At 42.9% G+C, this 24037-nt stretch overlaps 13 protein-coding genes across 13 annotated transcripts; 5 read left to right on the forward strand and 8 right to left on the reverse strand.

Moving 5' to 3' along the window:
- Positions 1 to 62: 62 nt before the first annotated feature.
- On the reverse strand, positions 63 to 4371 carry VTP21DRAFT_5584 (uncharacterized protein; the record flags this gene model as incomplete). The annotated part of the gene is made up of 6 exons (XM_069396121.1): positions 63 to 1010; positions 1067 to 2515; positions 2579 to 2988; positions 3055 to 3239; positions 3305 to 3712; positions 3788 to 4371. The coding sequence occupies 6 exons, from the start codon at positions 4369 to 4371 to the stop codon at positions 63 to 65; spliced, it is 3984 nt and encodes a 1327-aa protein (XP_069247665.1).
- A 370-nt stretch (positions 4372 to 4741) lies between these two features.
- Positions 4742 to 5920, reverse strand: VTP21DRAFT_5585 (uncharacterized protein; the record flags this gene model as incomplete). The annotated part of the gene is made up of 2 exons (XM_069396122.1): positions 4742 to 5757; positions 5827 to 5920. 2 exons carry the CDS (start codon positions 5918 to 5920, stop codon positions 4742 to 4744), a joined length of 1110 nt encoding a protein of 369 aa, XP_069247666.1.
- Positions 5921 to 6073: 153 nt separating this feature from the next.
- On the forward strand, positions 6074 to 7433 carry VTP21DRAFT_5586 (uncharacterized protein; the record flags this gene model as incomplete). Its single annotated transcript, XM_069396123.1, has 4 exons — positions 6074 to 6149; positions 6207 to 6270; positions 6336 to 6673; positions 6733 to 7433. The coding sequence occupies 4 exons, from the start codon at positions 6074 to 6076 to the stop codon at positions 7431 to 7433; spliced, it is 1179 nt and encodes a 392-aa protein (XP_069247667.1).
- A 645-nt stretch (positions 7434 to 8078) lies between these two features.
- Positions 8079 to 9354, reverse strand: VTP21DRAFT_5587 (uncharacterized protein; the record flags this gene model as incomplete). Its single annotated transcript, XM_069396124.1, has 6 exons — positions 8079 to 8179; positions 8246 to 8398; positions 8457 to 8855; positions 8923 to 9054; positions 9134 to 9174; positions 9299 to 9354. 6 exons carry the CDS (start codon positions 9352 to 9354, stop codon positions 8079 to 8081), a joined length of 882 nt encoding a protein of 293 aa, XP_069247668.1.
- A 244-nt stretch (positions 9355 to 9598) lies between these two features.
- On the reverse strand, positions 9599 to 11503 carry VTP21DRAFT_5588 (uncharacterized protein; the record flags this gene model as incomplete). Its single annotated transcript, XM_069396125.1, has 6 exons — positions 9599 to 9671; positions 9740 to 10157; positions 10220 to 10582; positions 10650 to 10963; positions 11023 to 11149; positions 11212 to 11503. The coding sequence occupies 6 exons, from the start codon at positions 11501 to 11503 to the stop codon at positions 9599 to 9601; spliced, it is 1587 nt and encodes a 528-aa protein (XP_069247669.1).
- A 905-nt stretch (positions 11504 to 12408) lies between these two features.
- Positions 12409 to 12696, reverse strand: VTP21DRAFT_5589 (uncharacterized protein; the record flags this gene model as incomplete). Its single annotated transcript, XM_069396126.1, has 1 exon — positions 12409 to 12696. The coding sequence occupies one exon, from the start codon at positions 12694 to 12696 to the stop codon at positions 12409 to 12411; it is 288 nt and encodes a 95-aa protein (XP_069247670.1).
- A 156-nt stretch (positions 12697 to 12852) lies between these two features.
- Positions 12853 to 15231, reverse strand: VTP21DRAFT_5590 (uncharacterized protein; the record flags this gene model as incomplete). Its single annotated transcript, XM_069396128.1, has 8 exons — positions 12853 to 13962; positions 14033 to 14210; positions 14317 to 14336; positions 14422 to 14600; positions 14658 to 14733; positions 14806 to 14927; positions 14983 to 15048; positions 15126 to 15231. 8 exons carry the CDS (start codon positions 15229 to 15231, stop codon positions 12853 to 12855), a joined length of 1857 nt encoding a protein of 618 aa, XP_069247671.1.
- A 179-nt stretch (positions 15232 to 15410) lies between these two features.
- VTP21DRAFT_5591 (uncharacterized protein) lies at positions 15411 to 16498 on the forward strand (the record flags this gene model as incomplete). The annotated part of the gene is made up of 5 exons (XM_069396129.1): positions 15411 to 15582; positions 15655 to 15722; positions 15790 to 15930; positions 15990 to 16331; positions 16391 to 16498. 5 exons carry the CDS (start codon positions 15411 to 15413, stop codon positions 16496 to 16498), a joined length of 831 nt encoding a protein of 276 aa, XP_069247672.1.
- Positions 16499 to 16672: 174 nt separating this feature from the next.
- On the reverse strand, positions 16673 to 18593 carry VTP21DRAFT_5592 (uncharacterized protein; the record flags this gene model as incomplete). Its single annotated transcript, XM_069396130.1, has 3 exons — positions 16673 to 17144; positions 17212 to 18254; positions 18312 to 18593. The coding sequence occupies 3 exons, from the start codon at positions 18591 to 18593 to the stop codon at positions 16673 to 16675; spliced, it is 1797 nt and encodes a 598-aa protein (XP_069247673.1).
- A 141-nt stretch (positions 18594 to 18734) lies between these two features.
- Positions 18735 to 20967, forward strand: VTP21DRAFT_5593 (uncharacterized protein; the record flags this gene model as incomplete). Its single annotated transcript, XM_069396131.1, has 9 exons — positions 18735 to 18873; positions 18953 to 19383; positions 19447 to 19528; positions 19596 to 19743; positions 19822 to 19959; positions 20029 to 20182; positions 20248 to 20362; positions 20439 to 20677; positions 20755 to 20967. The coding sequence occupies 9 exons, from the start codon at positions 18735 to 18737 to the stop codon at positions 20965 to 20967; spliced, it is 1659 nt and encodes a 552-aa protein (XP_069247674.1).
- Positions 20968 to 21175: 208 nt separating this feature from the next.
- VTP21DRAFT_5594 (uncharacterized protein) lies at positions 21176 to 22274 on the reverse strand (the record flags this gene model as incomplete). Its single annotated transcript, XM_069396132.1, has 5 exons — positions 21176 to 21196; positions 21254 to 21498; positions 21580 to 21727; positions 21805 to 21915; positions 22125 to 22274. The coding sequence occupies 5 exons, from the start codon at positions 22272 to 22274 to the stop codon at positions 21176 to 21178; spliced, it is 675 nt and encodes a 224-aa protein (XP_069247675.1).
- A 180-nt stretch (positions 22275 to 22454) lies between these two features.
- Positions 22455 to 22803, forward strand: VTP21DRAFT_5595 (uncharacterized protein; the record flags this gene model as incomplete). Its single annotated transcript, XM_069396133.1, has 2 exons — positions 22455 to 22604; positions 22711 to 22803. 2 exons carry the CDS (start codon positions 22455 to 22457, stop codon positions 22801 to 22803), a joined length of 243 nt encoding a protein of 80 aa, XP_069247676.1.
- Positions 22804 to 23119: 316 nt separating this feature from the next.
- VTP21DRAFT_5596 (uncharacterized protein) lies at positions 23120 to 24022 on the forward strand (the record flags this gene model as incomplete). The annotated part of the gene is made up of 1 exon (XM_069396134.1): positions 23120 to 24022. The coding sequence occupies one exon, from the start codon at positions 23120 to 23122 to the stop codon at positions 24020 to 24022; it is 903 nt and encodes a 300-aa protein (XP_069247677.1).
- Between the last annotated feature and the right edge of the window lie 15 nt (positions 24023 to 24037).

Genomic DNA, 24037 nt, shown 5'->3' on the forward strand with positions numbered 1-24037 from the left:
AAAAAAAAAAAAATAAACATAATATCGAACAAAATGACCAAGAGTCTCTAAACGAGTAGAAATTAGTCTGCATACGACTGCACAACCCGAATCAAGAGCTGCAGATCCCGCACATGGGCTGTCTCGCCCTGCTCTGTGGCCATCACGGCGTAGTATCGGGACTTGAGGCGCTGAGCCATCTCAGGAGCCAAACGTCTGACGTGGTCCTGGATCACAGGATCTTTGGGATTGAGGTGGTAGAGAATCTCGCCCACCCAGGAAATGCGCTCTGAAGACGCCAGGTCCTGCGTCAGTTCGTAGAGCAGGGACAGAAGCACCGGCTGACTGACACCTGGCCCGGCAGGCGGAAATACGGATTTTGGATGAAGTCTGGAGCACATTCGAGTGAGCAGCAGTCCGCGGATAGAGTCATCCGCTGTGAGAATTTTAGTAAAGGCTTCCTCGAAGTCACCTGCCATCACGCTCTGGTCAACACTTAGTTTGATTTCCATGTGTGCGGGCGACATGGATGTAATCGAGGGCTTGCGCTCGACACTGCTTCTTAAATACTCCTCATGATGTGCTGGCTGCGAGGGAGGGGGATGCGGATGCTGCGGGTGCTGTGGATGCTGTGGATGCTGCGGGAGTTGCGGGTGCTGTATATGGTTACGCTTAAGATATCCACTTCCATCCCCTGGGACAGCGCCCGAAACCGTCAATTGCCGCACCATCTCAGAAAGACTCTCCACGGTTGTGTGTAAACGTGCCAATTGTTCTTTAAGCCCTGCCTCGCGTTCGCGTGCTTCTTGACTCAACTTTGCTTCCAACCCGCGTAAATACTCTTCCTGTGCCACACTTAAATGATGCTGGACGGTCGACATATTTTTGCGCACAGTTTCAGAAACAAGTTCGTCGAGTTGTGATTGCAGGTTCTTGGTGAGACTATCTGCTATATTGCTGGCAAGCGTTGGCTTCGCCAGGAGTTGTTGCATGTGACTGGTGAGCACAGTTCGGATGGTTGTGGGCACGGTCTAACCCAAGAAAAAAAGTTAGAAAAAGCTCGAATTCACATTGCTTTGCCGAGTACCTTATTGATGGAATCGGCAGCAGCCTTTGTCACTTGCTCTTCCATTGCGCTTGCCACTGCTCTTATTACAGCGGGCATCACGGTTTTTTGGACTTCGCGACGCACGCTTTGCTCCATAAGCTTTCCTGTGTTGTTAGTAAGGGTTTGAGATACAACTTTTAGAAGGGCCTCCTGGTGTGTTGTTTCGGCAGTACGGTGTGCAATACGATCTTGTTCGAGCCGCTGTGCGTGCTTTTCCATCTCACGCCCAATCTCCTTCCCAATAACTTTGGTGACACGCTCTAATATTCTCTGTTCCAACCGCGTCATTTGCCCTTGGATCGATTCTCCACTCTTTGCATGTGTCGCTTTCTCTTTCTCGCTTTCTACCACACTCTCGGTTTTAGGCAAAAGGCTACTCTCACCACCAGTGGACACTGCCACAGACAAGGGGGAGCTATCCGCGAAAGTCTGCTGCGGTGGGGGGGTGCCGTATTCCGCATCCGCCCTCTGGAGCTGCGACAAATCTGGATGTTTTGGAATGGAGAGCGTTGCGGTCAAAGAGGGTGAGAGTGACACGCGCTTATGGTTAGTAGTTTGAGCAGGCTGTTTCGCTTTAAGAGACGAATTAGCAATTTCAGTGGTATCGGCACGCTCTACGATATTTGCTTGAATATCCCGCATTTTCTCATCCAAAGGAACTGTGTCCGATGCATCACGTCTTTTAGTCTTCATGCTCTTAATTGCGCTGTTTACCGCAGGACCTGAGAGCTTAATTCCACTGCCATTGCTGGTTGGCTCCAGAGTAGATGTTGCTACAGCGGTAGATTGTTCCACGACACTCCCGTCTCCCAGAGCAATGGCCTCCGTTTCAACCGTTGCAGTTAATATGTTCTTTTCTGAGGGAAGCTCCTCTTGCTCAGCTAACGCAAGTATCGTATCCTCATCGCTGGATGCTAGTGCTTCAGCGCTGAAGTGATACTGGCTCACTTCTTTAGTGTGAGCGGCGCAAACCGCAAATCCGTTGCTTGGCTCATCTCGAACAACAGCAAAGCTAATAATTGGCTGCCTTACTGGCCATTCCGCCAACCGCTTGAACTTTCCACCCTCAATATTCAAGGCCATAATGGACAAACGTGCATTATTAGCGACAACAAGCTGGTGGGTTGTAGATTCGTATGTCAACTGATTATAGGAATCGCCTTGTTTGCGGAATGTGAGCGTGTGAGTAAGGTGTGCAGTATTTTCCTGCGTAATCTTATATATTTGAAGATTGGTATTTCGCTCATGGCCAGTAATGAGATGATTGTCGGTGGTAAATTGTACAAAATCAACAGGCTTGCTTGAATTTGTGACACTGAATGAAAAGAGACATGCGCGTGAGGACACAGACCATATCTTGATAAGCCCGGATTCGTCACCAGAAGCGAGCATTTCTCCGTCGGGTGAAAAGCATAAATAAGTAATGGGCTAAATATATACAGTTAGAAAAAGAGAGGGAAAAAAAGCAAGACAGGTCAAGTGACTACTTACATTTTCATGTCCAACTAACTCCTCTGCTCTCTCTCGCCATTGCTCATCTTTCATTCTCATGTCTTTTTCCTCTCCTTTCAACATTTTTGCAAGCTCCATCAGCACAATCGCGCCTTCTTTTGTGGCAACTGCAATTAAATTTGCATTTGTAGGGTGCCAGATAGCTCGTTGGAAGCTTGAGTTCTTGTTGTTAAGTGGGGCTTCCACTTCCAAAATCAAATCGTAGGTGAATCCTTCAGGCTCCGAATTGCTTTCTCTAATTTTCCAGACGATCAGCTTGCAATCCTGACTAATGCTTGCCAGGTGCGGTAATCCAGTTGGGCTCAGTGTCATGTCAATAACACGTTGTACATGGCCGCGAAGCAGTTTGTTGGACCCTTTGATTTGGTGGATTACTCGAATATTCCCGCCTAAATAATGTTGTGAAAAGTAAGCCTCAGCTATCTGAGCGAAAGAGAAAGGAGTAAAGAATTTACCTCGAACTGCGTAGCAAATATAATCGTTGTTTGCATCTACAATTTTTCCGCGCAAGAACCCAGCTTCATTTGGAATCCGCGCAACCGCCGTCACACGCAGATCTTTGCTTGAGATACCACCTTCATTGCCCGCCTGGCAATCGTAGGCGATGCTCTCATTAGGCAAACGATAGCCGTTGGCCCCACTAAATTGAAAATAAAGTCCAAGGTTATAGATTGATCGTTACACGCACTAAACCGCAACTCAAACCTATTCAATCTCGCTGCACGAACGTTCCATGCAGAGTGTGTTGGTAATGATGAATCCACACTATGTACTGGAGTTTTTGGCTCAGAAATAGAAGTGCGTTGTCGAGGTGTCTGCGATTGTGTGGGTTGAGCTTGCTGAACAGCAGGAGGGGTAGAGGGCTTTTCCTCAACAGAAATTTCTGTAGACTCCTGCTGTAACAAGAGAAAAGGATTTCTGTAGGTAAATTTGGAATCATTAGCACTGATAGGTGAAATAGCTCGAGCAGGCGATCCTTGTACTCCGTCGGCGAGAGCATGGTAGTCGAGGACCTCGGAAGCTAATTCCTTAGACTCTTGCGAAGCAGGTAAGCGCTCTTGGCTTGGCCCTAGAGGTTGCTGATTGTCAGCTTGGATTTTCTCCAAAGAGGTACTATAATTATCAGAATAATACAATCGTTGATAATGTAACCAAGTAAATACATTAAAATTCAAAGCATGAACTTACGATGGGCTCGGCTTGCCTAACCCGAATAGCATCTTCTTCAGCATATCAGTCGCATTCGATTCCTCTCCTGCTTTTTCCTGGGCAGAGACAGCTGTAGCGCTCGTGAGAGGTTCAGGCGACGCCGTAGCAGGATTCGGAATTTCACCCGGAGCAGGGGCAGGGGCAGGGGCATTCAAGCTCTGCAATAGTAGTGCAATCGAGTTGGGCGATTGCTGTATATGCGGCGGAGGAGGCTGCGGAAAATTAGGGGGTCTTAACGGCATTTGCATTTGCGGAATTAGAGAAGCGAAAGGTGGTGGAGGAGGCTGATTTGGAGGTGGATGGGAACCAAACATTGCATTAAAACCAGGCATACCCGGCGGCGACTGCTGTGTGAATGGCGGAGGAGGTGGAGGAGCAGGACGCATAAAGGGAGGTGATTGCACGGGAAGAACAGGATTAGGGGGTGCAGAGGGTGTGGTCTGAGGAGGCGGTGCTCCTTGATCACGATCGCCACCTCCACTATCTCCTGCTGGATTTCCACTGTGCAGGAGACTTAATAGACTGCGTGATGCTCCCTCATTGAGCGTCTGTGGGTTATCCATATTTCTTTTACTCAGCTTAGATTAATCCACTTACTTCTCCACTTTTTTAAAATTGATCCAAAACCAAGACTTGAATCAATCCTATGTACTCCTCGCGCACCTCCTTTTCTTCTCGATTTTGATTGACGCGTACTAGATTTTAGGTTAGGTTAGAATCTGGTAAATATATGCTAAGTATGGAGATGAATTACCCTCACTACTATTAAAAGCAAAATAATTATCGGACAGTATTCCAAGCTATTGTGGTCAAAACCACTTGTGTATCCATGTATAGGGAAGTTAGATCAGTACATTAAAGTTATAATTAAAATTGATAATAGTCTAAAAAAATATACAACAAAAATAAAAAAATAGAAACAATGCAAAGTGCTTAAAATTTCAGCTGCTTTGATCCAAATGTTACTGGTGGTCTTCCATACAATGCGGTCGCCAGCATAACGATCGCAGCGCCAACACAGAACTGAAAAGACAAGTGGAAATTAAAGAGATAGCAGCTGATCACACTGGATAAAATGATTGAGAGCGAGGTGGCGAAGCCTTTCAAAATGTTGTCAGCATATTTTACGACAATGGCAACAAGTAATCCCCCGAGTGCTTGATTGAGAACGACAAAATACGTGAGCGTATTGTAGCCTTGTAACAAACCACTCGCACTGATTGCGTGCCAGTCATTAATAACCATAGCCAAAACTGAGAAAATTAGCGATGAAAATCCCAGCTGAATATTGCGAACCCAGATGCTTGTTTCGTTCGATTTGAGAATCTTTTCAAAGTAACATCCAGCGAATCCGGATGAAATGCATGCTGCCATCACTGCTAATAATCCGCGCAGAGGATTTTGAGCGGCAAGGAGGACCTTGCCTGCCTCCATCACCTGAGGCTCTTCGTTTTCGCTGGAAGGTTTTGAGGTCACTGATTGTAGCTGCACGAGAGTAACTCCAATCATCAGTAAAACGAGTGCAAACCATCTTGGAGCGGTGATTGTACGCCTTAGAATGATTACAGAGAACACAGCAGTTGAAAGAATTTTCATCTGATAGGTCACTTGGAATGAAGCGGCTTCTAAATTAGAAATTGCGACATAAAGAAGATTGTTCTGTAGTGCATATAAGCAAGCAGGAAAGAACATTTTAACGGTATCGCCGGTTATAAGCTCAGTGCGAAGAATCTGGAAGACATGCCTTAAGGACCGCTTTTCAAGGAACCAGAGTGCACCGAAACAAACCGCAATTTTGATCACCTCTGCAAGAAAAACAGCCGTAGAGGCGAGATAAAGAGGCTGGTTTGGGAGCTGTACTATACGGGAATAGCTCATCATAAGGACGAGCGAGGTATTTTGAAGGATGAGTATAACTAGGCTAATATGGCGCGGGGATAGGTATGATGCTATAAAAATGAATACAACATTATATTGTATAATGCCAAATATAAAGTGGGGATTAATAGATAACTTACGTATTGCTGTGGACTTGACATTTGCGATTGGAAGAAGCATCTCTTGCTTCTCATCTAATGACGGTGGCCATCTCCCACCTATATAACTTGACATTTGAAACTTTGTTCCTATTTCGAAAACAATATTTTACAGAGCACTATTTTATCTCGTTAGCCAATGAAATAACAAAGTGGCACAGCTTCATTTCATAAGCCGCTCTCCGTTATTCAATTTCAGTTCTCAAGACATATAATCTTGAGAAGAGACATGATGGATCCCACAGAACGCCAAAAATACCTGGAAATATTTCAAGGGCAAAATCCCGTAAACGGCTATATCTCTGGTACTTTCATTTGCTTTGGTTTCTTCTTGTGATGTTGGATTCACATCTTTGATATAGGCAACCAGGCAAGAAGCTTGTTTCTAAACTCGGGGCTTCAAGTATCTCAACTAGAGAGAATATGGTATGCCATTTAAAATTAAGATGTATTTCATCTAAATATTTTTCTCACGCGTATTTCTTTTATAGGGACTTATCCGATATCGATAAAGATGGCCAATTGGATTTTGACGAATTCTGTATTGCTATGCGTCTTGTCTACAATGCACTTAATGGTGTTGAGATACCCGCTGTCCTTCCGCACAATCTTATTCCGTCTTCGAAAATGTCATTTCTGGGCTATAATACATACTCTCAACAACAACAACCCAAATTGGATTTAAATCCTCCACTGCCCTCTACCATGTCAACTGGTTATGGGTATGGCGGAGCGCAGCCGGAATTCAATTGGACAATGTCGCCTCAAGATACGTTGACCTATGAGAATATATACCATAAATACGCTGGAGGAGCGAATTATATACGATGTACGTTACAGATGGAGCAGATTTTCTCCAATTTTGCTAATTCCTCGTCCCTCATTTAGTTAACCAGCTGGAAGAATTTTACCGCTCACTTCCGATTCCGCGTCCAGATATTTCTGCAGCTTGGTCATTAGTCGACGTCAACCACACACAGCAGATCTCTAAAGAGCAATGTCTTGCCTTTCTCCATCTTCTTAATTCCAGGACACGTGGTCAGCCGCTTCCAACCACCCTTCCGCAATCATTAAGACAGCGTTTTATGGGTCCATACGCATCGAACCAAAACTCCGAACGCTCCACGCTTACTTCCAGGATGATAGGATCCACAAGCGCGACACCATCTAAAAATGCTGCACTTGCAGATAGCTACATTACTAAGTTAGGTGTCGCAGGATCTTCAATCTCTCGAACTGGAACTTCATTTCCTTCACGAAAGTCGGCGTACACAGAAGAGGACGAAGAGAGTTTGCGAAAAGAGCTAGATGATTTGCGACGGCGGGTACACGAGCTTCAAAGCAGTCATACCTCTTCATCATCCTCCACGCTTAAAGAGGAATTCCGTGCTCTTTATGATTATAAATTGAGTCAGCTCGCGCAGTCTGATAGTACTGGTGGGGGAACAGAAAAACTTCGTGACGCAGTCGCACAACTAGAGGAGGCTGCGCAAACTTTGGAACGGAGAAAAGATGAGTTGGTACGAATATTAGATGAGAGAAGACGCGAATTGGAAAATGTGAAGAGTGAGCTCGCGTTAGTGAAATAATCGGATGTTCTTGGCGCGCGTGAAATTAGATTCATCTTTACTTCGCGAATTTTGAGTATATATTTATTGTTTTTTATTGTCCTGCAAGAATACGATTATTGAACTATCGAATCGGTGAAATATATCTTTACACGGTAATAAAATCATACATTAGTCATGCTAGAATAAATATACTTAGTCCAAGTGATAAGCAGTACAAGCTTGATTCAAATGGTTTTTTGGAATGAAACGCTGTAGAGTAAACTTAGCAATGAAGGGTTAAAAAACGTGAGATCATAAATACAATAGGCATTAGATAAAGCTTCTATCTGCTCCAAACGATTTCTCGAGACCTTTCGCAGAACGAATTCTACGATGTCGGGGTAGCTCCCTTACCTCTCAAACGAAAAGATTTGGCTTAGGATTAAACTCTACGATTCCAACGGCTCTGTTTGAGACTATTGTTTATATTGCTTACTCTCGTATAAAAATTTCCACTGACGCGCGATTATTTAAAAAGCATAGCATGCATCAGTATATTACTGATAGTAAATGCGATTAATTGTGGCGTTATTTTCATAGATAAAACATTTTATTTGTATTATAAAGGGTGAGAGGGAGAGAAAAAAAGTGAAGGAAAATTTTATATATTTATCAATCCTCTCTCTACAGCGCAGAAGCGCCAGTAATGATATCGACAAGCTCGTTGGTAATGTCTGCTTGACGGCGACGATTGAAGGTCATGGTAAGTTTATCAATCATTTCACCTAGGAAAATCAAAAGAATATAAAAATCCGTCCCATAACATTATTTTTGAACGATTAAATATTTACCGGCGTTCTTGGTTGCAGACTCCATGGCATTACGCTTGGAGGCCATCTCAGCTGCGTGGCCCTCGACCATTCCCCAGTAGACAGCATTGGCCATAGTGAACTCTTGCAAGTTGGAAAGCACATCATCTTCGATTTCATAGGCAGCGAAATTGGCTACACATTGCTCAAGTTAGCATATATGGTGCATCAATAAATTCAAAGGAATGCTTACGAGAGCTCTTGAAAGTCTCCTCGGAGTACAACGGAATTTCTTGTGCCTCATATGACAATACAGACTTGAACTGATTGTACACAACACGAGCAACGTCGAATTCAACGTTTTGCTTTACAATCATATCGGCAACGGCACACGCTTCAGCATATGTCGGGATATCTTTGCCGATCTGGTTGAATGTGAGGCGAATTTGATTGCGGTTAGTACGCGAGAGCTGAGCCTTAGCCTTGTCACCGAGAATGATGAGTGATGAGGAGGGGTTCTCGTTGGCAAGCTTGCGCGTGTGCTTCGCAACAGAGGAGTGGATACCGCCACAGAGACCACGGTCCGAAGAGGAAGTGATGTAAATGACGTTGGCGTCATCAACTGGCTTGGTCTCCGCCGCATCGAAGAGCTCTAAAGATAAAAACACAACAATTAGTCATTAATTGTTGTTTTGATTACAATAAAAAAAGACGGATACCATTGCCGCTCTGTCCAAAGGCACGTGCACTTTCCATCGAGCGCTGAGCCTTGGCTACCTTGGTGGAGGCAATCATCTTCATCGATTTGGTAATTTTAGCAATGTTCTGCACAGACCGGAGACGCAATTGAACTAAAGAAAGAAGACACAAATTGTTAGTAAAAGATTGTAATCAGGATTAGGCAGGCTATTTCGCATTAGGATAACTTACTTTCTTTTAGGGTCGCCATGTTGCGCGTTTGCATGGCCACACTACAAATAAATGAAAAGATCGAAAAGAGCCATTAGAATAGCCATGCGAATTGAAAATAGATCGTCCATTATCTAACAATAAATTCGAGAAATAAGTATTATTCTCGGACTTGGAGACACTTACTTGGTTGCAGAGGCGGCATTGCTCACAGGACGAGCGATCGAACGAACGGCAAACATGATGACGTTCTAGAAGACTATCTAAAAGATGCTGAAAATAAGAGTAAAAGTAAAGCACCCGATTTATCTTTTGTTGTCGTTTTGCAGGGGGGTTAGGGAAGCGGATCCAATTCGGATTTAATTTTGCGGCTTGGATCAATTATATTTGGAAAATATAGTCAATTTTTTTCTTGCGTGTTTATTTAGAAATTTTCAATTAAATGTACAGATGAAAATAGAAAATTCTACCATGTAAAAACAAAGCCTATCCTGTCTTTTGCCTCTTAGTTGCATGTTCGTCTTCAGGAGCAGGGATACGAGGACCAATATCGCTCTCCCTAAATAGAGAAAATTTTGCAAAGGTTAGATAAAGTCACCAAAAAAAGGAATACTTAAATCTGCTTACCCTGTAAGCCCCTTGCTCCGGTGGAGGGCAGAGATTTGGTCCTCCATCGTGACTCCCTGTGTTGCACGCTCCTTCGCCAAATTAATCGTAGCAGTGTGCCCATCCCACACCACTTTACTCCTCTCAATCTTCTTCCTTCTCTCTTCTTCTTCACGTAGTTTATGCTGTATGGTTGTGTCGTCTTCGCTGCCAAAAATATCTGCACGATAGCTTGACAGTTGTTTGATGTTACGTTCAACCATAGACCCGCTAAGAAGCAAATTAGACTCTTTCTTCTTCGCCTCCGCAGCTTGTTTTTGCTCTCTCCACTTAGGATCAAGTAGCTCGATACGCATATGCTCTTCAAGCTCCGATGCAGGGAACGCTTCCCCACAGCGAGGACAAATAGACTTTGGCTCATTAATCGCTGGTTTTTTGGCTACAAATCAACATAGAAAGTTAAATGAATTTTTTATGGACGATGTAGCAATATGTATTTACCTTTAGGCACATAGTCCTTGCGGATTTTGATAGGACCAATCTGTTCAGGCGGTTTAATTTGTACTGCAGGTGTAGGCTTCTTCGCCTCTTCATCCTCTTCTTCATCCTCCTCTTCCATGTCCACTTCGTCCTCCTCCATATCCATTTCCTCTTCTACCACTTCTTTACCACGCCCGTCGGCCGGAGCACTAGCTTGCTCTGGGATACTCATGCGGAGCAATGACATTTGCTTCTCAGCTAAGGTCATTCTCTCTAGATCCGCTAGTAGCATAGGCACTGGAAGTTCCATATTCTCGTCTGCGTCAGTGAACTCAATAGTTTCCACTACGACAAAATCGTGCCAGTCGATTTGTGCAAATGCCTCTGATAATGCACAAAAATAAATCAATTAGATCTATATGAAAATTTAGATAAAAGTATTTGTACTCACGTCTTTCTGCGTCCTCAATTTCTTCCTGCTTCTTCTTTTCCTCCCGCTGCCATGCAGCGTATTCAACTCGTTCTAATACCCGCTCATATATTTTATGCTTGTCGTCGGCCAAAGTTTTGCACTTATCGAATATACCCTTCGGTGGCATGAGTACATTCCTGTACTGGCCAACCAGTTTATTAAAATATGGGAACAGGCTGTGACTTGGACGCATGAAATCAAACTGGTAATTGCGCGACTCACGACGAGAGAGCGCATTCATGAACTGCGTGCCATTGCGTGCAACAAATTGAGCAGTTAATTTAATGATATCACTAATCGAGATTATACATGTTAGTTCAAGGTAATTTAATTTTAAGTTGTTACAACTTACAGATCTTGGGCAGATAGATTTGGCATTTCCACCATAAATTCAAAAGCTGGTGGCTCCTTAGGAGGCTTCTTCTCCTCAACAACCAGTTCTCCGTCAACATCTTTTTCATCCACAGCCTTCGTGATGTCTAAACAGGATGAAAATCATCAGCACCGGATCCATTCATAAATAAGAAACTACAATACTCACTTTTTCCTTCTCGTGCCTCTTGGATTCGATACTGGAAATAGGCATGGTAAGGATCATTCTCATTTAAAAAAGAGAATTTGGGATTACCACGTTCATTCTCCCGCACATGATCCTCAAACTGAGCTCCAAATCGTGCAACAAAACTAGCTGTTTTATCAACTACATTTTTAATTTCGGGTGGAGGATAAATGATTCCCTTTGGTTTAGTTGCAGGTTTCTGCTGCTGATCAACAGCAGATGTGCCGTTGGGGATATCACTCGGAAGAGAATGATCGAGAAGGATACCCGTCATTGTACTTTTTTTGATTTAAATCAGAAGAAGAGAAATTGTATCCTTGGTTTTATTTCTCTCTGGTAGCGCAGCAGAATTGGTCTAATAGTTTTAAAAAATAGCTTCTATACTGCCAATATATTGAAATTCAATATGCCGCTGCAAAAACTTACAATATTAGACAGCCAGAAGAATATAGAACTAACAAACTTTTGAAAGCATTAGGTTGTGTTGATATTATACACTTCTTATAGTCTGCTTTTTGCTACTGCGAGATTACGAGTTGTTGTTTCCATGGAAATATTGCTTTCTGATGATCAACCTAAATGATATTCTCAACCAAGAAATATGAGTTATACGTGTAAGCCCCAGGGAAACATAAGACATATACGGCAATCGTTTATTAATATAGTATGCCCTTTCCTATACCAAATTTATAAAAGTTTCATCACGAAGGGCAGAGAAGCGTTCACCAACTTAGTTTGCTGTTTTGGAATGAAAGGAATTCCTTTTTGTTCCGACTTTTTGTGTACCTGCTCTTATAATAGATATATATATCGGTAATTTTCATCGAGTGCTATACCTTGCAAACGTGCAAATATCTTCTAACATATAGATGTATTCTTTTTTAATGGTATCTTTGCAATATTATATTACGGTAAATTTTGAATAGATCCAGGAGTTCGCAATAATTCATATTACTTTTGAGAGCAGCAAAGTTAGTATTTTGAAGTTGTTTTCTTTATATTTTTTTCTTGATTGCTCTGCCATTATTCTCTACCAATGTTTTCAGTGAAGGATTGAAGTCATTATGAGCAGAATAATAAATATATCCTATGCATAGTTTATGATTACATTGTCCTCTTCGGAATAGAGATATATAAGAAGACTGAAAAGGAAAACCTATATTAGAAATATAACAATATCTAAAAATCAGTTACTTTTCCGCTAAAACTCCAATCGCCATGCTTTAGCGGTTCTTGCTTGGGACCACCGATTTCCCCTGTGGCTGGATTGCGATCCCCCTCGAATTCTTCCGGGAGAGCTTCCTTTGCATCTGGATGCTTTCCCTCTGAGTCTGTTTGATTCATGTTTTGACGAACTAGCTCCTCAAACTCTCGCTGGGCCTCTTTATCACCAATTGGGATGGGCATTGGACGACTTAGCGTACTTGAGAAGCGGATTGAATAACGCGAGAGCATGCGAAGGCTCATGGTTTTAAATTTTCTTATTTTTCGGCAAGGATCTTTTAGTCAAAGAATAGAATATTTCAACTGGAAATGGGTCGATTTTAAGTAAAATTCAAGCAATCTTAAGGACAACAGATAAACACGAAATAAAATGGATATATACATAGATATCAAACAACATTAAATTCCCATGAGCTCTCTCCCTCGCACCTCTTCACTCTTTTTCTTCTTCTTTTTTCTCTCCTCGTCCGTTGACTTTTTCTTTATTTTCTTAGTCTGTTCGCCGGAGGCCTTTTTTTTCTTCTTAGGCTTACTTGCGGTGGATTCGTGCCCTTCGAGCGTCGCGCCTTCATCATCAATTTGCGCGTACTCTTCGCGAGAAGGAACATACTTCTCCCAAGCATTGAGGTTGGATATATTGACACTTGTTTCAATATTATCCTGGGAAATAAACAACTCAGGCTGAGATTGATCATACTCCAACCAAGGATTCGAAGCACTCCCCGCCATGGCCCCGCCAAAGCTAGCTCTCTCTTTAAGCTCTTTCCCCGCACTGTGTCCTTGAGGTGGAATATCTGTATGTGTCTGTAATTGCCGTGATAAATCTTCTTCACTATCGCTGGATACTTCAGCTACTGATGCTCCTACCCCTAGGCTTATTGAACCTACTCCAATAGAATCTCCCCGATCCCAAACGTTCCCTCCAGAAAAAGTGCTACCGAATACATTTCCTCTGGTAGACGGTCTGTTTACTTCATGGTTCCACTCTGTAGACTCCTCTTCCTCGTCCGATACACCGAGATTTTCCAGCCTTCCAGATATATTTTCGAATCCCACATCCTCGTCTCCTGCCACCAGAGGATTTGGCGCTAACTCATCCATGCTTCTCGCCTTTTCAATTTCATAACTACTATTCTTGGCCTTTACATCGCCTACCTCATCGAAGAAATCAGCTGAAATTTCTCCTGCATTAAATTGATCTACGGAGTTATTATCTTCTAATGAAGATACTATCCCTACGGTTGCTGTCGAAGGCGCTACTGGACGCAAGGGTATTTCTGCGGAGCCAGGAGAAGGCATCGCACTCTTCCAGAGCCCCTCATTGCGCGTATCCTCATGCGTACGGTTTTCTGTAACCTCCACATGATTATATTTGGTGGATATAGCATCTTGACTAGAATTAGATGCAACCCGAAACTCTTCCGGTATTTCATCTCTACTATCAAGATGAGCGATTAGCTGTGTAAGTTCTTCCGTTTTTCTCTCGAGTTGTTGACGCAAAATTTCTTTCTGTTATATGAGAATACAAATGACTATGTAATTAAAAGTTTATCACTATATAGATAAATGTGGCAAGTACCTGAAGTTCCAAGAACGGCACACCCAAGTACTTGTAAATGAATTCAAGCCCGTATGCAGTAAACATACTCGCTTCAATGTAGCGGATGAGAAAAGAAGGCTTTGGGCTGCGTGCACGTTTACGATTATACTGATGTATACCATTAGCCACCTGGGCCGGCTGGACAACTCGTTTATCGCTGAGAAAGTGATGGCAGGGAATTAATTCTTGAATTGCTTATTGTGTGAAGCCATTGCGGATAATTGGCATACACTGCTTATCCACTACAATACATGTCCACCTACCTCATATCTGTGAAATTAGCCTGAATATCATAGTTTGCGTCCAATGGGTATATTTTACATCAGTAACCCAAATAATGTAATAAATAATATTTTCTTATAACATACCACTACTAAAACGGCAAGATTATGTGGAACATTAGCCAGTTCCCTTACCACATAGTCGAAAGTCCACTGTTTTGTCACGTCAAACAGGAATATTACTGCATTAGTGTTTCGGTATACATCGATTGTAGTAGCGTCGAGAGCTAGATTCCCGGAGGATGTTCGCTTTTCCTGTCCAGCTGCTTTAATATAATTATTTACTGGCAGTTCACACACAAGGGAATAATGAGGAAAAATACCAGACTTTGGAGGCTTTTTAGGTGCATTTTCCAATTTAAGTTCTACATTCCCACTCGGGATATCTGCTCCAGCTGCCTTGTCAACCACATCCCACACCTCAACCTTAACTACATCATTGGATTCTGTGTGAAGATATACTTAGTCTACCATGAAAGCATAATTAGAATATTTCCTTGACCACATGCCTGATTTCCAAGGAATATTGGCAACTTGAATATGGGGTGTCGTTGTATAGGCTTTTTCAAAATCAATGCCTTGAAGTCGTGCAACTAGGTTCCACAAAATAAGAGTCAGATCATTTTCCACAAAATTATTACAACTTACACAGTGAAGATTTTCCAGTCATCACATCTCCGCGAATAATAACTTTTACTTTATGAAAGCGCGCACCTTTTAATAGAAGATCATTATAGTAACTGAAATAATATACTAACGATTATATTGAATTCCACGTCGAAACAATCCACTCATGGGTTTGAACGTGGGGGTAGCAGAATTTGTGCCTCCAGTATGCGATGTAGAAGGATCGGGTTTTGAATCCCCTGAGAAGAGTTTGCTGACGGATGACCACATTTTTACGAATTAATGTGATCTTCCTAATATTAAAACAATTTTTTCCAGATCGATATGGTACATCCTTTCCGCGTTAAATTATATCAAGTGACTGTCTTTGATGATGACGTTTACTTACAATAAAACCTCTCGCTATCTGACTATATCGCTCTCTGACCGTTCTTTAGGTAGCCGCGATAATGGCCTCCCTCCAGGATTCAATCAATTCCTTTAAAAAGAGTATGCTCGCGCAGAGCGGTACTGGCTTTCGCCGTACCGCGATCGGGGCTACCACAACGGCTCCGACGGTAAAAAACGAAGCCGCACATCCTGCTTCACCAAAGAAGAAGCGAAAAAAGGCAACCATTACTGGTTTGTTCTCAATAAAATCATCTCAATTAAGCGTAGGATCTGACGGATGATTTTGGAAAAATATGTAATTAGCTTCCGAGGAGAAGGGTCTGGGACAGCATGTATGGTCCCAGGTTTACAGTATTATTAGCCATCTCAAGGTTAATTTTATGTAGCACATTAGAATGACAAAACAAAGGAATTAATACTTCGTACGTGAATTGGTAGAGCGTCGATGATCCACAGACCATTGAAGCGCTCAAAAAATCGACAGGGGTGGACGTGGCCGCCAATCCACAGCTCTATAAGCTACTTACAAATAACCCTAAGATTGATTTTGATGAAGCGACACGAACATTTGCATACAAGGTATATGTTCTTCTAGAAGTGCGGTTAAACCACGATACTCATATTGGCTCTACGTATAGCCCACATTTAATATCAAAAGCACCGATGATCTCCTTGCTCTTCTAGAAGAGCGCAAAGATCTTGGTGGAATGGAAGTCAAAGATCTCCTAGACTCGTATAAAGGACTTTCTGCTGCAGTGGACGAGCTTGAAGCAGCAGGACGACTTCTAGTTGTCCGCAACAAAGACCGGGCACCACGAATACTCTTCTATAATGACCCATATTATAACACAAATGTAGATGAAGAGTTCAAAACGTTATGGCATAATCTGAAGATCCCAGACCAGTTTGATCTAGGAATGGAGCTAGAGAAGGCTGGTCTGAAGACAATGGAGGTGTTCGAACAGAGAATTAAAAGCGAAGTAAGTAATAGGTACAGCTGGGGTTGAGGCATTCGTCCATATAACCTATTCTCTTCTAGGATGAGCCTAAAAAGAAAAAGTCAAGGTCTCGAAACCGCAAGGTCAAGATCACAAACACACACTTGGAGAACATCGATCTCACCAAGGATTACCCAGTCAAGAAATAATTACACTTACATTATCTTGCATTGTACAAACATTTTTCTTCCCTCTTCAATCTCTCCTTGCTAATCAAATAGAAAAAAAAAATCAATGACAATTTAATGTGATTATTATATAATACAAAGTAAAACATACAAGTAAATATATATATAAAACACTAAGGGTAGCAGAAGCCAATCTTAAGAATGCTCCACATTCTCAGCTGTCGCTGCGACACACACTTCCTCTGACAGCTCCCGAGGTAAAAATTTGTGAGCCAGTGATTCTAGGGTCGCTTTAGAAGACAATACTCTTTGCCGTCGCATCAACATCAAAACATCGTCGTCTTCGATCGTCTTTCTTCCCGCGTGCTGTGAATAAACTGACAAATCTTCGCTGAGCTGTTCAAAGTAGAGATGCGATCCTTCAATTACTGCGTCTAGAGCATCTTTCGAGATTTTCCCGCGCGCAAAGGTAGAAAGAATTTGTTTAATAAGGTTGTTGGGCAGATTTGGAACTTCATATCCGGCAGCAGAGAAGCGCTTCTGCTTTTTAGCACGAGGTTTACGCGGTTTTTTTCCAGGAACTGCTGTGGGAGCTGGCGGAGGGAGCATTGCGGTAGTGTGTGGAGTAGGTCGTGCAGCAGTTTCAAGCAGCTTTGTCCTTTGAAGTCTAGAAATAAAATTAGTATTAGCTTGCTAAATCCTGAGCCCGAGCTTAAGCTAATAAAGCTACATACATTGAGAGGGGCTCAATGGGCATACGCTTTTGTTTGAGTATCTCTTCCCTTTCGTCGTGCCTACCATCGAAGCTAACTTCCTCATCAAACCGAAATGAAGGTCTTTTTTGGGTTGCAACACTCAAATCATCCATATCTTCCATAAACGCATCTCCCTCGATCGCTTGATCCTGCATTAACTCATTCAACTCTTCATCTTGCAATTCATGCGTCTGCTGTTCCTCCACTGCCGTCTTTTCTCTCTCCATCTCTTCAATTTTCTCCTCTTCCTCCTCCTCAAGTTCGTCGCTCTTTTCATATCCTAAATCTCTTAAACTCACATCTTTTCCAAAATCGATACTTATGTCTGATTTTGCAGATTCCTCGAATGGCTCTTTCTCGCGCACTTCCTGCAGAGAATCTTTCTCTAAGAGCAAACTCTCGTCCTCCATCGCTGCTTCTCGCTCTCGAATAAGACTCTCAATATCAATTGAATCCCCTAAATCGAGAGACGATAAAAATGACGTATCAAAGTTTAGTTCGGGGAAAGCACGCCCCAGTCGCCCTTTCTGAATGATTGAGGATAGCTGACGGAGTTTATCGGCAGACGGCGTTTGTTCCAAGTCAGCCAGCAAACTCCCTGCTTCCTCAAGATCGCGAATTGTTTCAGAATCTAGATTAAGAGTGGGTGAATGTTCAATGGATGCCAATATTCCCGTTGTATCAGGCTTATAAATTGAAGTAGAGCTGGAATTGGATGTAGAACTACTAGGTGGAACTATAGGTGTAAAAGGAGTCGCAGAAAATCCCTTCATTCTGAGCAGAGTTTGCTGTTGGATCGGTGTGGACGTTGCCAATGCATGAGCAGGAGTAGCTAAAGGAGTCGATGACTTGAACCCAGGTAGCCGACTAAGGAATCGTAGGATGTTCATTGGCGTTTCTGCATGGAGATTAATATTTGCCCGTGATTTACCCTTGCTTCTAGTGGAAGATTTCCGATGAGCACTAGAGCGAGTAGCATAGAGATCCTTTTGGTGAGATTTGCTGGTAGGATGTGAGAGAGACTAAAGCGTATTGATCTTAGTCAATTGCTACAGTATAAAGTGTAATCAACTCCATACCTTAAGATCTGATGCTGACATATCATCATGCAGATTTGGAATAAATAGTTTGGAGCGATCGCCGCCAGATTGTTGACGTTGCGCAGCGTTTATTTGTTTGGGGGTGGTATATGGTGTTGATCGATGCCCTGGGCGATGCGGCTGAACTGCAGAGCCACCTACGCGTGGAGTACGCCCTGGAGTGCGGCTGGGAGTGCGCCAAGGTACGACGCGTTTTGCGTCGGATTTAGGCTCTGATTTTTCTCTGTCTTTTGTATTGTCATTGTTATTATTGCTTGACATTTTTTTTTACATTGAAACAGCAGTAGCATGAGAATTGGACGCGTTAATATCCATTTAAATCGCCCTCAACAACAATTAAATAAAAGATAATTAATATTTGCGAAGCAATATAATATATTTCTTGCACTCAAGATATCAACTATGGATTATATTGACCCTCAGGAGGAGGAAGATAGACTCATCGAGGAGAGAAGGCGGAGGCGACAAGCTATTCTTGAGAAGTATAAAGATGAGCCACGAGCGCAACCCAAAGAAAGTATTTCCAAAATGGAAGATGCAGGTGATTTATACCTCTATTGAGTTGCTTCATTGTCTGATTCCACGCTGACATGATCTGCTTCTCATGGTGTTAAATGTAGGCACGCCAACTATAGCTACCCCCGAAGCGACTACACAAGAGTTTTCGCTCCTTAAAGACCCCAATTCAGACACACCCAATAACCAACCGACGATTCATCCTGATTCCACTCTCATATCTGATCCTGAAGATTTTTCTGCTGCAGACTACGATCCCTCCAACGATCGTCGCGAAGACGATGCTCGCCGTCAGCATCGTACAGATTTAGATCTGCTTAGAACCAAGGATGCTCAAGAAGAGGTGATTCATAGACGTAATAACCACGGTTCTGACAGTGGATCAATGCTTGCAAGGGATTACCAAGAGGCCCGCGCCGTGAAAACAAAGAAAATAGAAGAAGACGATGAAGACGATATGTTTGCGCCTCCTTCGGAACGAGAAACCGAGTCGCAGTCGCTAAAAGCAACTGCAGAGAAGAGTGCTGCACCTCCAGTAAGTGGTTTTTTTCGAGAATCTGCTATGCTTTGATTATTGAATATTCTAAATTTTCCTTAGAAAGTGGATATTGCACCGGTCACACTTCACGATGCAAACCCAAGTTTGTTAGATAATTGGGATGATCCCGAAGGATACTATCGTAATATCTATTTTTATTGCATTGTCAGGACCAATAATTTTTTTAACAGTTCCTTCTTGTTGTTTAGGAGTGATCATTGGGGAACTACTTGACAATCGGTATCGCGTCCATGCTAACTTAGGTAGTGGTATATTCAGTTCGGTCGTGCGTGCCAAAGATACATTAGACAATGATATTGATGTCGCAATTAAAATAATTCGAAACAACGAAACTATGTGAGTATATCCAAGAGCTGGTTTTATTTTGGCTATTTTATCGATTTACCCCATTTTTTCAATTCTCAATCTCTATAGGTATCGGGCTGGTATGAAAGAATTGCAAATACTGACAAAACTACAGAAAGCCGATCCTGATAACAAAAAGCACGTTGTCCGTTTGCATAGACATTTTGAGCACAAAGGACACTTGTGTCTCGTCTTTGAAAGTTTAAAGTATGTATGCCTGTGCTATTTCATCCCCTTTCATGTTGCCTTGACGTTTAAAGCTAATTTCTACATTAGCATGAATCTGAGAGAGGTCCTGAAAAAATTCGGGAGAGATATTGGCATCAACATCAAGGCAGTAAGAATTTATGCACAGCAGCTGTTTCTAGCGCTGCAGTTGCTAAATAAATGCAATATCATGCATGCGGATATCAAGCCCGACAATATCCTGGTAAGTTGTTCATGGTCTTGTTTTTACGTGGCTAGATGTGTTTCGTTAACCCCCTGTATATTTAGGTAAATGATACAAAGAATACACTTAAACTTTGCGATCTAGGCTCTGCATCGGATGTGTCCGAGAACGACATTACTCCCTACCTCGTAAGCCGATTCTACCGTGCCCCCGAAATCAGTATGTATCGGAGAGCCAATTTTTCCAATCCGTACGGAAAAGCGTTGCTCTATTAACATAATTATTCCTCACTTAGTTCTAGGCCTTCCATATGACACTGCAATTGATGTATGGTCAGTTGGCTGTACCCTATATGAACTCTATACTGGAAAGATTCTCTTCCCTGGTCGTAGTAATAATCAGATGTTACGTTATATGATGGAGCTAAAAGGGCGCTTCCCGAATAGAATGTTACGGCGTGGACAATTTTCAGAAAGACACTTTGAGGAAAACGGAGAGTTCATGTCTATTGAGATCGATAGACTGAGCAATAAGGTACAGCATCCTCACTCTCTTTATTTTTCTTGCAATTAGTTGAAATCAGCTTCTAATGAACCTTTCTTATATCATAGGAAACGGTGAAAAGCAAGCTTTTCAGTAAGCCTACTCGCGATCTTAAGTCTCGCCTTGTCTCGAGCGGAAGCGGGGGTGGTCGCGATGAGGACTCTAAATTATTGCTGCATTTTGTGGATTTCTTAGACCGATGCTTGAATCTAAATCCCGAAAAGCGAATGACCGTCAAAGAGGCATTGCAGCATCCATTCATCACTGGAAAAGGGATATGAAAGATAAACCATACTTGCTCCTCAAATGAATTGCTTGCTGGCTAGGTCTTTTTTTTATTAGGTTCTGCAGTGAATAAAGTGCTTGCATTTAAGAGAAAACCACAAAAGTATAACACGGCTATTTATTTGAACACGTACAAATATTTATTAACACAAACAAAAGCATTAAGAAATTGGGGGGAAGGGGGCTGTAAGAGACGAGCTATGCTCAAGCGTCGGCCTTGGAATTCTGCGCAGAGGGGGAGTGAGTGCGTTGTCCATACTAGATTGGTAATATCCAACTTACATCGATTTGCATGTATTGATCGAGTTGAGCATCTAGCTCTTCGGCGGTGGCGGGCTTCTTTTGTGTTGGCTTTTCCCGCCTACCGCCCGATTTTCCACGCCTACCGGCGCCACGCCCACTGGATTTATCCTCGCGCGAACCTAGCCGTGAAAAAATTCCACTACGTGAATTCCCCTCACCTTTGGAACGTCTCTCGACGTACACTCTTTCAGAAGGTGCTAGGATGGTAATTTTCATGGGTTGGCCTAGAAAGCAACAGAGTGAGCTTTCATTCTACCGAAGGCATGCTAATGATTGTGCCGTATTGGAGAGGCAAGTCTGCATACCATCCAATGTCACACCATCGTACTGCTTGTATGCTTCAGCAGCATCATAAGGGTTTTCGAAAATTAAGTCGGCAATACCAGTCGATCGGCCGGAACGATCGAAACGGATTTGGCATTTCTTCAAGGGACCGATTTGCGAGAAGAGCTCCTGATGAAGGGGGGGGGGGGGATTTTGGTCCAATGAGTAAATTCGAAATCTTAGGGAATATACTAGCTCATAATTGCCTTGAGATCATCATTGGTAATCTCGTAAAATAAATTCTCGACCGTGATCCGGTCGGGGACCCTCGGCTGCTGATTCCCAGATCCTGCCTGCGCATCGGCTTTCTTAGGTCGCTGATTAAAAAAGAAAAGGCAAAAATATCGAGTATGAGCGATTCTCTGTTCTGGTTGCTTGCTGACACGAGGTGATGGTTCTCGTCCCATCGCCAAGAATAACGGCAAAATCAAAGAAAAGATTTAGAATAAAACCTATTTAAAGTTGGGAGGAACCATATGAATACGGTTGGATCATATGAATGCATGCTATCGATCTATGACACTACCTGATAAGGAGATGAGCGCGCTTGCCTCCTGGAACCGCGTCCGCTATTGCGGACACCGCCGCCATCACGTCTTTGGCGTTTCTGAGTTTTGTCCTGCTTGACAATGTCATCAAGTGCCATGTCAAGAGGAGCGCTCGAAGTTTCCATCATGGGGAGAATTACAAGGACAATGGGCGAGGAAAGGAGGAAATAGACAGAAAAAAATAAAAAGGAAATTGCGAGAGACAAAATAAAATATGACGACACAAAAGCAGTCCGACCCAATTTTTTGTTTGGAGTTTCTCTATAATACAACTTCGACGATTTAGCTAGGACGCCAGAGTCTAAGATATGTCGGAGAGCATAGGCCCATCATGCACGGAGCTCAAGCATCGTTATGATGCCTGCTTCAATCGTTGGTACTCTGAGAAATTCCTCAAAGGCAACCTTGATCAGTCAGAGTGTGAAGAGGTGTTTAAGGATTACAAAACATGTGTTATGGTAAGCAAGCGAGGATTTGTTTTCCTATTATATTTTTACGCCTAGGATAGCATGCTCATTTGGAATCTTCTTTGATGCCTGTTTTCCTATGTTTGTTTGCTTGCAGATGGCGGTCAAGCAAAAGCAGATCGACAAACTGCTCGCGGAGGCGCGTCAACAATCCCCCTTGCCTAACGCCTCGGCAAATAAGGAATCATGATAAATGTGGTTTGCGGTCCATTTAGAATGTGCTATTTATGATAAGCGAATTGTATTAACAGTATATAAAATCATTCCTCGCCATTGATCCCTCTAATCCGCTAAAGGATAATTATTTCGAATTCGCCGCATATCCTCCCTCCTATACTTGGGACTGCCAAGCCTTAAATTATCGAGCTAATCAAATTCCAATCAAGCCTCAGGTGCTTAAATTTCAAATGTATATTGGGGAGAGCACCCAACAAAATTAGTCTAAAACTGGGTCTGCCCTTCTATTTCTACACTTTTGCGTTTCAAACAACCCCATATGATACTCAATGACAGAACCAACATTCAATTTCGCATCTAGTCATGGATTGACTGCTTTCACGATAGGCTCTGCCATCATGGCCATTTCCTATTGCATTGGACACTATTCGTTCCCTGCAGTGAAGCAGCGGGGCTGGGTGCTCTCACTAGTCGCCAGTAGCGTGATGACGCTAGGATGTCTCCCAAGATTATATGACCTCTTCATCAATGCAGGATTCGATATTCGTCGCATTTCGCCAGAATCACCCTACACTCAAATGCTCTCCGGCTTCTTCTCTGCCTTTCTCTTAATGGATTTGGTGCTGGGTGTACTGTTCTACCGCCCTTACCTTGACCCTCTCTCTGGTTGGGTGCACCATATTGCCTACCTGCTCTTGATGGGCTATCTACTTAACAACGGGAGCTGCTACGGCTTTATCCTCATGTGCCCGCTTGAGTTTCCTACTATGTTGCTCTCGCTTGGCCAGATTAACAAGAAGTTTCGCAACGACGTATTCTTCGGCACTGCATTTTTCGCCACGCGAATATTGTATCACGGCATCATGATTACGCAGTTTTACGCCTATTACCCTGTGCGTTTCTTCTGGAAGCTCACCTTCTTGTTCTATCCGATGCATCTATTCTGGTTTTACGGATTCCTGCGCCAGCAAGTCCGGCTCGCAAAGAAGAAGAATGCGACTGGAAGGAAGCAGGAGGAGCGCATCGAGAAACGTAACGGTTTGCCCGAGAAGCACCCTGCTGTGATCATTCAAGAGTATTGCAAGCCTAAAAATGACCTTGTTCATCCCAATGTCTCGTTGTTAGAGACCCGGATTGTGGAAGAGGGATTCCGGCCTCGTTTCCGCCGACATCTTTCGAGCATGATTAGAACTCTCAAAGGTCCGACTCCACAGCCGATATCCGTACATTAGAGCTGTCTTAGATTG

Source organism: Calcarisporiella thermophila (genome assembly GCF_041956535.1).
Source record: "Calcarisporiella thermophila strain CBS 279.70 unplaced genomic scaffold VTP21scaffold_23, whole genome shotgun sequence".
Classification (NCBI taxonomy): Eukaryota; Fungi; Calcarisporiellomycota; class Calcarisporiellomycetes; order Calcarisporiellales; family Calcarisporiellaceae; genus Calcarisporiella; species Calcarisporiella thermophila.